The sequence below is a fragment of the Triticum urartu genome, unplaced genomic scaffold (genome assembly GCF_003073215.2).
Source record: "Triticum urartu cultivar G1812 unplaced genomic scaffold, Tu2.1 TuUngrouped_contig_5817, whole genome shotgun sequence".
Lineage (NCBI taxonomy): Eukaryota > Viridiplantae > Streptophyta > Magnoliopsida > Poales > Poaceae > Triticum > Triticum urartu.
Window position 1 is genome coordinate 528 of NW_024116523.1, and position 9,421 is coordinate 9,948.

Below are 9,421 nucleotides of genomic sequence, written 5' to 3' on the forward strand. Positions count from 1 at the left end.
CAATACCCTCCCTCTCCCTCATAAATGATAATGGGCAAGTCTGAGGGGTGGGGGGAGGGTAAGTAAAAGTATGGTCACCGCTAACGGGTGATAGTATAAGGAGGATAAATTTAGAGGTCTTCGAAGGAGATAAAGAACGACGACACATGACTTGAAGGGGCAAGGACGAGAGGCAAAGGAGAGCAGGGCAAAGCTAGATCAGGAGTATAGAACCAATAAGGGGAAGATCCAGCGGACCACGTCAGAAGCGGGAGTCGAGATGATTTTCTTGAGGGGTCTTCTTCCTAATCCTACCATAGCTCCTCGCAACTAATGTAATGATGCAATAAACTTTTGAATATGGTGTGTTCATTGTTCTGATGTAGAGGTCGATAGGCAATGAGGACATGCTACGCTCCTGCCTTTTCATGTTTACAGTATAGTTATCCCCGTTACTATAGAGATGAACCGATCCAACAATTATGAACTGCAAAATAGAACACCTGTTAAAACCAATCACTGGAATATTGGTTACATTAGTACTTCTGGTGAACATTAATAATATACTTGAGTCATTTTCAAAAAGAGAAAAAGCAAAGAGGAATTCTTCCCATGGGCCATTTCTTACTTCCATCCACATTTTATCATGTGTCCATCGCTAAAGAGAAAACTATGCATGAAGTGGATAAAAGAATTCTTTACTACTCTCTTTTTTATTCTCTAAACTGAAGAAGTAACTGCAAAATCAAACAAGAAGTACAAAAATGTCATTCAGGTTTGATTGTGTGATAGCTCTGGAGTTATAATTTGGTTTTATCGTTGGATGGGGTGGCTTGCTAATTTGATCTCATGGGAGCTTTTCATACTCAAGTTACAAAACGTCTTCCTCTCTTGAGAGAGGCGGCTGTGTGGTGACCAGGAAATCCTAGCTGCCACCCGTCCTCTCTTCCTCTCGTCGCCGCCTGGGTACGTCGTCGAGCAAAACCAACGGGATGGCGGCGGCGAGGAGATCCTGTTCAGGGGCAGCCCATTGCAGAGGCCTGGGGGCGATTGCGAGATAGCGAAGGAGATGCGTATTTGAGTGATTTGTGTTAGACCATGCTCGACAATGGCAGACAAAGGGCTCTAGCGTGACGATCTTCAACGACGACCCAGCTATCTAGGTCACCGGAGAAGAGGGTCTTGGCGCGCGGCCCTGGACAGTAGCGAGCCCAACATCATACCCGGACCTATCATGCAACGACATGGGTAAAATTTTCAAGTTTTTCTTTAGGGAGTCTTCGTGCTTGGTTTTTGCGGCAGTGCTATCCTAGTGTAGGAATAATGCTATCCCCGCCCTTTCCCCGTTCCGTATGTGTGCATATCACCGGGGGAGGGCGTGCGGAGCGACGGGTCTTCCAGGATCCAGTCGGTTTAGGTTTCCAATGGATCCTCCATTTGTATTCAGTTGGCGCTCGTGGGCTTTGGAGTTTTTACAGGGCCTTATTGGTGTTTTCTTCTCCGGGGCAGTGATTGCTTCGCAGATCACGCCCGTCGATGTCTCCTGATTTGCATCGACGACTTCGCAGCTACACAAGCTTTTGGGTTTATAAAAACTTGCTCCGCCGATGCATCATCGAGCTGTGCTCACGGCACGCAACGATGAATGAAGGGAAAAAGACTTCAACGCTCCAAAGGATTTGATTGTAATTTTATTATTTATATGGTTGTGTTTGTAAGCATCTGTGATAAAAAAAATATTGATCAAGGGGAAGTAGTAGGTGCAACTACCCCTCTGCCCAAAATATCAACCCAGGCCCTTTCCTTTGTGTTTACCTTTACCTGATGGACGAGACAAATAACGCCATGTGTCATGGCATTTGTTCTATGCGATGGGGGCAGAGGACACGTTGGGTTCTCTTTGCTGCAGGTCTTATCTAGAGAACTGACGGCAACTTTGTCAAAAGTTTCGTCATGTGGTCGTCTAACTCTTTGTTAGAAGACTGACTGGAGACCACCACCACTTTGGCAAGATAGTGAACCGACTGATAGATATCCAATGTGAACATAGCCCTACAAAAGTCTGGTTGTAAATCAGAGTAGTGATGCACTAGCCAGATCTTGTATAAGTCACAAACTTGTGGGGTACAATCCACACATTGCCATAGTTCAATCGATCAGTTTTGTACATAAATTCACCAACAAAACCAAAGTAAAACCAAATTTCGTTTGAAAGATCATACGATTAACTAACTGTTGAACGCAGAAGTTCAGGTTCGAAATGGGGAAACCTCACAAGACCATATCCAAGGCTCTTTTTTCCCCCTCTGCGTCAGAAAATCAGGGCTTCCCTTCCCATGGGAAACCAGGAGCCCTCACGCAAAAATCCTTCCCTGGTAATTACATCTTATAATTAACCGCGAGTGAGTTACATTACATGCCGTGCCTCGAGTAGGAATTAGTGTACATCCAAGAAATATGAACATCTTACAACAACAACAAATTCTCCAACCCTATAAACGCGGGCGAACCTAGACCGGGACGGCGGCCTGGGGCGTCGGGGGCACCCGGTTCTCGACGGGGATCTCGGTGAACTCGGACAGGATGGCCCGGAACTCGTCACCGCTCAGCGTCTCCTTCTCCAGGAGCACCTCCACGATCTTGTCCATGGCCACGCGGTTGTCCCTCACCTGCTGCAGGGCAATCTCATAGGCCTTGTCCGACAGCTGCTTCACCGCCGAGTCGATGTCCAGCGCCAGCTTCTCCGACATGGAGTTCCTGGCCATCATCCGCATGATCACGTCCCCGCTCTGCGCCGCGTCCATCAGAGACCACGGGCCGATGTCCGACATGCCGAACGTCACCACCATCTGCAGCAGAAGCATCGGGGTCAGTACGATGAAACGTTTAGATAAATCTGATAGATTAGCAGAAGCTGTCATGACAAAATGGGAGCATACCTGCTTGGCTAAGCCGGTGATCTGCTGCAGGTCACCGGCAGCTCCGGTGGTCACCTCAGAATCTCCGAATATGATCTCCTCAGCAGCTCTGCCGCCAAGGCCGCCGACGATTCTGGCAAAGAGCTGCTGCCTAGAGATGAGCGTTGGGTCATCCATGGGAATGAACCAGGTGAGACCACGGGCTTGACCCCTTGGAACCAAGGTAACCTTCTGGACGGGGTCGTGGCCAGGCGTCAAAGTTCTGCAAAAAGTAACATCTTCAGATATGAACCAGGTTGTTGGGAAGTTTGTAATGCGAGTAATAGACAAAGAACAGAGAAACACCTAAAAGCATAAGCACCCGGTATCCCCTTCAGAAAAATGATGGAGAAAAAAGCCTCTTATACTACGCCTAAACATGGTGGTGCATGCAAAAGGAGGCTGGAAGTCTTTGTCAGCACAAAATAGTATCTAAATGCACTATAGAAATGCTGAGAAATCCATCAAGATCCAATGCAATATTCAACAAAATAGGGGATTCGAAGAGATGAAGATTCTCTCTTACCCGCAAACTGCATGGCCAACTTCGTGGTAAGCAACAAGGCTTTTGCTCTTCCCATCTGTCATGACAGTTCCTTCCATACCAGCCACTATTCTGTCGATTGAATCGTCAATCTCCTTCGAGGAGATTCCGGTCCTCCCACGTCGGCCTGCTAATATGGCTGCCTCATTCAGAAGATTCGCCAGGTCTGCTCCACTGAACCCAGGTGTTCTCATTGCAATGACCTCAAGGGAAACATCAGCATCAAACTTCTTGTTGCTACCGTGCACCTTGAGAATCTCTGTCCTTCCACGTACATCAGGAACATCAACACTCACCTGTGAAACAAGTTACAAGGTATATCCAAATGTTAAGCAAGATCCAGAATATTTTTAAAATAGGTTCTAACAGGTTCCAAGTTTTAAGATATCCAAAGATAGTTCAAGCTCTGAACTAGAATTGGACTTGAGGTTTACAAGCACGTGCTAACCTCACTAAGAATTTTTTTTTTTCTAAAATCTGTTGCAGGAATAATTGCAATGATAAGAATGTGGAAATAGGGACATGCAAATTAAATTCCAGACTGATGTTATTAGCCTTAAAAAAAAGCTGGATAGAAACTAACCTGTCTGTCAAAGCGTCCAGGTCTAAGCAAAGCGGAATCCAAGATGTCAGCCCTGTTGGTGGCAGCAACAACAATGATGCCAGTGTTGCCCTCAAAACCATCCATCTCAGTCAGTAGCTGATTGAGAGTCTGCTCCCTTTCATCGTTCCCACCACCGATACCTGTTCCTCTTTGCCTCCCAACAGCATCAATTTCATCAACAAACACTATGCAAGGAGCATTCTCCTTGGCCTTCTTGAAGAGATCACGAACACGGGAGGCACCAACACCAACAAACATCTCCACGAACTCAGAACCCGATATCGAGAAGAATGGCACGCCAGCCTCTCCTGCGATCGCCTTGGCAAGCAAAGTCTTACCAGTTCCAGGAGGACCAACAAGCAGCACACCCTTGGGAATGCGGGCACCAACAGCGGTGAACCTCTCTGGCTTCTTCAGGAACTCAACCACTTCCATGAAGTCCTGCTTTGCTTCGTCAACACCAGCAACGTCATCGAACGTAACGCCGGTGTTGGGCTCCATCTGGAACTTGGCCTTGGACTGGCCAAAACCAAGAGGGAAGCCAGGCCCACCGGGTCCACCCATGCCACCAGACCCTCCTCTTCTCGACAGCAAGAACAGACCGCCGATAAGGATGAGCGGGAAGGCCAAGTTCCCGATAAGGTTGAAGAGAAGGTTACCGGAGTCCTCCTGCTGGTTGTGTGCAGCAAAGTCAATGTTCTTCTCCCTCAACTTCTGGAGAAGCTCCTGGCTGAGGCCGGGAAGCTGCACACGGACTCTTTGCACGCGGTTGCCGAGCTCGGGAGAAATGGCCTCCACGATAGCAATGGTCCCGTTCTCAAACAGATCGACCTTCTTCACCCTGTCCTTGTCGAGGTACTCGAGGAACCTCGAGTAGGACATCCTGGAGGAAGAGACGCCCTGGTCATCGGCGAGAGCCTTGTTGGCACTCAGCAGGGCGGGCAGGCCGACTCCTCCGAGCGCAAGCTTCAGGAGCTTCCTCTTAGAATCGTTCCGCTTGTGCTCCAGGGAGGCGGTCACGGACACCGGCCTCTGCGCGACGCCGCTCGAGGGGAGCGCTCCGAAGGGGAGCAGCCCTTTTGCAGCAAGACTCATGGATGGCGCCATGTTTGCTCACTGCGGATGAAATGAACGGAGATGCCGTCAGCATGAATCAGAGACAGAACATAATTAATTGCTGTCGTCAGCATCAATCAGAGAGAGAACGAATTAATTCTTGCAAAAGCAAATTTTGCACGCAGGCAAGTACTTTTCCTAAGTGTTTAATGCTCTGTATCATCAATTCAGTCCGACGGAATCGACCAGTGCTACGAGCAGAAAAGTCCTACCAGCATCACAAATCAGAAGAACACACCCCCTAATAAGCCTGAAGCCTGTACAATTCGTTTCATTTTGGACAGTGGCTACCACCAACCCTTGGAATGTAAAATGTTTCACAGCAAAAAAAGGCCTGGTCCACCAGACAAGAGTTCCCCCTGATGAAGAACTATAACGGAACCATACAAAACACAGGTGCCACGACCAACCAATCATTTCGTCCCTCCCTCCAACTACAAGCAACTAGAGCCATCAATCTACCCCCTCAAAGTGCTCCCAGCAGCTTGAATGTTCTTCAGATTACTGTACTACCCAACTGGGATGAGCAATCTAAACGGCTTCACTAACCTCGCAGCTACCATAGCCTAGATTAGCAGCAGCAGCCATCCATTATCACGCGCTATCCACCTCCACGGCCTGAATTAAAACACCCGGACGAACACTACCGCCCAAACGCTTGCTAAAGAACCACAGGCAGAAGGGGAATCTCGCGGGATACTACAGCGCATGGCTTAAGCGAGCAGGGTTGAAGCGGAGATTTCAAGCAAATCACGGGAGCTCCGTCGGCACGCACCTGAGACGGGATGGATCGGGGCTGGGCCGGAGGTGGGAGGGGGGAAGGGGGCGGACTGTGAGGGGAGGGGGGCGAGGCGAGCCGGGCGTATAAGTAGCGGGCACTGGCTGCCGACTGGCGAGGAGCGCAGATTTTCTTCCTCCCTCCGCGGCCGGCTGCTGGCCTCCGGTGGTGCGCAGTTGCGTGGGGATTTCGGTAGGGGGGGAGGGGGGAGGGGCGACGTGGGCGGCTCTGCTCCCACAGCGTCGATAAGGAAGAGATGAGCCCACATAGACGTCGTAAACCGGCCGCGTAGAAAATGACCCTCTGCTCTGCTCCGGGTGAAAATGGACCGTGCTATTTTCTCGTGGACGATGGCTCCCGCGTCGTGGCTGGGCTCGCGCTCACGCAACAACCTCTCGACTGGACTCCTGTCCTGTCGTCGCGCGGCCGGGGAAGAGCGCAACCTGGACTCCCGGTGAAGTGCCGGCCAGTGGCTCCAGTAGTGCTGCAATCAGCTGCTCCTGAGACTTTTGTTTTTAAACATAGTACAATCAAAGTCGCTCGCATACACGAGCATACACTCATTTAATAAAGCCCCGTATCGTTTAGACACTTCTCTGCTTACACTTACTTAGTTTCCTTTTCAGATTTGTACCAGCAATGGCGTCTTCAAATCGGACTCTTAAACTGCATGTAACTGTCCAGACTGCGTGATCCGAATGACTTAGTCATCCAACATCCACGTAGAACTCCGACACTCCTGGCCCACCCAGAACCCCTCCTCGGACCCCGTGCCTCCGTCCTTCCATTTTCCCTCCTTCGTCTTTCTCCCTTGCCTTCGCCGCCGCTATCTCCACCACCCCGGCCGTCACGCCACACCCCTGCCGGAACTCGACAAGTCCTTCACCTCCACCAGTACACCCGGGCTCCATGCCGCTTCTCCTCCCCCGTCGTTATGTTGGGAAACGTAGCATGCAATTTCAAAATTTTCTTACGCCCACGCAAGATCTATCTAGGAGATGCATAGCAACGAGAGGGGGAGAGTGTGTCCACGTACCCTCGTAGACCGAAAGCGGAAGCATTTGACAACTTGGTTGATGTAGTAGAACTTCTTCTCGTTCCGACCGATCAAGCACCGAACGTACGGCACCTCCGAGTTCTACACACGTTCAGTTCGATGACGTCCCTCGAACTCTTGATCCAGCAAAGTGTCGAGGGAGAGTTTCGTCAGCACGACGGCGTGGTGACTGTGATGGTGAAGTAATCCGTGCAAGGCTTCGCCTAAGCAGTACGACAATATGACCGGAGGCGTAAAATGTGGAAGGGGACGCCGCACACGACTAGGAATCAATGTTGTGTGTTCTAGCGGCCCCCTCCACGTATATATAGGTTGGAGGGGAGGAGAGGCAGCCAAGGGGGCACCCCAAATAGGAAGAATCCTAATTGGGCGCCTCCCAATTCGCCCCCCCTTTCATATTCATCCGGAGGGGGAGGGAAGGAGGAGGGAGGAGAAAAGGAAGGGGGAGGGCGAATCCCTCCCCTTCCTTTCCCTCTTCTCCTCTTTTCTTCACCCTTATTTTGACCTACATGGGGCGCACCAGCCTCCTAGGGGCTGGTCTGTCCCCTTCTTGGCCCATTAGGCCCATGTAGTTGCCGGGGGATGCCCGGAACCCCTTTCGGTGACCTGATATGTATCGGGTACCCTCAGAAAACTTCCGGTGTCCGAATATCATCGTCTTATATATGAATCTTTACCTCTCAACCATTTTGAGACTCCTCGTCTTGTCCGTGATCTCATCCGGGACTCTGAACAACATTCGGTCACTAAATCATATAACTCATATAATACAAAATCGTCATCGAATGTTAAGCGTGCGGACCCTACATGTTCAAGAACTATGTAGACATGACCGAGACACCTCTCCGGTCAATAACCAACAGCGGAACCTGGATGCTCATATTGGTTCCCACATATTCTACGAAGTTTTTTATCGGTCGTACCGTAATGACAACATACGTTATTCCCTTTGTCATCGGTATGTCACTTGCCCGAGATTCGATCGTCGGTATCTTCATACCTACTTCAATCTCGTTACCGGCAAGTCTCTTTACTCCTTTCGTAATGCATCATCCCGCAACTAACTCATTAGTCACATTGCTTGTAAGGCTTATTATGATGTGCATTATCGAGAGGGCCTAGAGATACCTCTCCGATACTCGGAGTGACAAATCCTAATCTCGATCTATGCCAACCCAACAAACACCTTCAGAGATACATGTAGAGCATCTTTATAATCACCCAATTACGTTGTGACGTTTGATAGCACACAGGGTATTCCTCCGGTATCCGGGAGTTGCATAATCTCATAGTCAAAAGAATATGTATATGACATGAAGAAAGCAATAGCAATAAAACTTAACGATCATTATGCTAAGCTAACAGATGGGTCTTGTCCGTCACATCATTCTTCTAATGATGTGATCCCGTTCATCAAATGACAACTCATGTATATGGTTAGAAAACTTAACCATCTTTGATTAACGAGCTAGTCTAGTAGAGGCTTACTAGGGTCACTTTGTTTTGTCTATGTATCCACACATGTATCAAGTTTCCGATTAATACAATTCTAGCATGAATAATAAACATTTATCGTGATATAAGGAAATATAAACAATAACTTTATTATTGTCTTTAGGGCATATTTCCTTCACGTTCCATACTTCTCCTTCGACCGCCGCACAGGTACCATCGGCTCCTGCGATGTTCACCATGCCTGGTGACGGTGTCCTGGACTAGAGGGTACTCACCACGTCATATCCCGATCTGTTAGATTGGGCCGAGGACCCCCATGGCCGTATACTCATGGGCCAGTTCGGACAGCTGCGGCATACATGGAAGATTCCACAAGACTTGGTGACCAAGACAAGGACTCCTCCCCACCGGCGTATTCGGCTAGGACTCTTGTTATCCTAGGCCTCTGGTGCATTATATAAATCAAGGTCAGGCTAGTCGATAGATATATACAACAATCATAATCATAGGCTAGCTTCTAGGGTTTAGCCTCTCCGATCTCATGGTAGATCAACTCTTGTACTACTCATATTGTCAAGAATAATCAAGCAGGACGTAGGGTTTTACCTCCATCAAGAGGGCTCGAATCTGCGTAAAACATCGTGTCCCCTGCCTCCTGTTACCATCTGTCTTAGACGCACAGTTCGGGACCCCCTACCCGAGATCCGCCGGTTTTTACACCGACATTGGTGCTTTCATTGAGAGTTTCGTTTGTGTTCGGCAAAAGGTTGATGGCTCGCCTGCAGATCAACTGCGACTTCAGCATCTTCGTCATCAGCTCGACTGGTCACCTTGGTTCGACCAAGGACTGCGCCCTACCTCCGATCGTCATGTTCGGATGAGGACCTTTATAAACATCAACTCCGATCTCTATCGAGATCATGGAGGAATC

The 9,421-nt window shown here is 49.2% G+C and overlaps 1 protein-coding gene across 1 annotated transcript; it reads right to left on the reverse strand.

Moving 5' to 3' along the window:
* Nucleotides 1-2,347: 2,347 nt before the first annotated feature.
* On the reverse strand, nt 2,348-6,189 carry LOC125529752 (ATP-dependent zinc metalloprotease FTSH 2, chloroplastic). The gene is made up of 5 exons (XM_048694170.1): nt 5,976-6,189; nt 4,064-5,200; nt 3,463-3,776; nt 2,919-3,159; nt 2,348-2,828 (listed from the first exon to the last, which is right to left on the reverse strand). Exons 2-5 carry the CDS (start codon nt 5,189-5,191, stop codon nt 2,490-2,492), a joined length of 2,022 nt encoding a protein of 673 aa, XP_048550127.1. The 5' UTR covers nt 5,192-5,200; nt 5,976-6,189; the 3' UTR covers nt 2,348-2,489.
* Between the last annotated feature and the right edge of the window lie 3,232 nt (nt 6,190-9,421).

Coding starts and splice junctions, on each gene's coding strand:
- LOC125529752 (XM_048694170.1), bottom strand. CDS start 5,191: ATGGCGCCATCCATGAGTCTTGCTGCAAAAGGGCTGCTCCCCTTCGGA. Junction 3,777..4,063: donor CTGGACGCTTTGACAGACAG/GTTAGTTTCTAT, acceptor CTTGTTTCACAG/GTGAGTGTTGATGTTCCTGA. Junction 2,829..2,918: donor TCACCGGCTTAGCCAAGCAG/GTATGCTCCCAT, acceptor CTTCTGCTGCAG/ATGGTGGTGACGTTCGGCAT.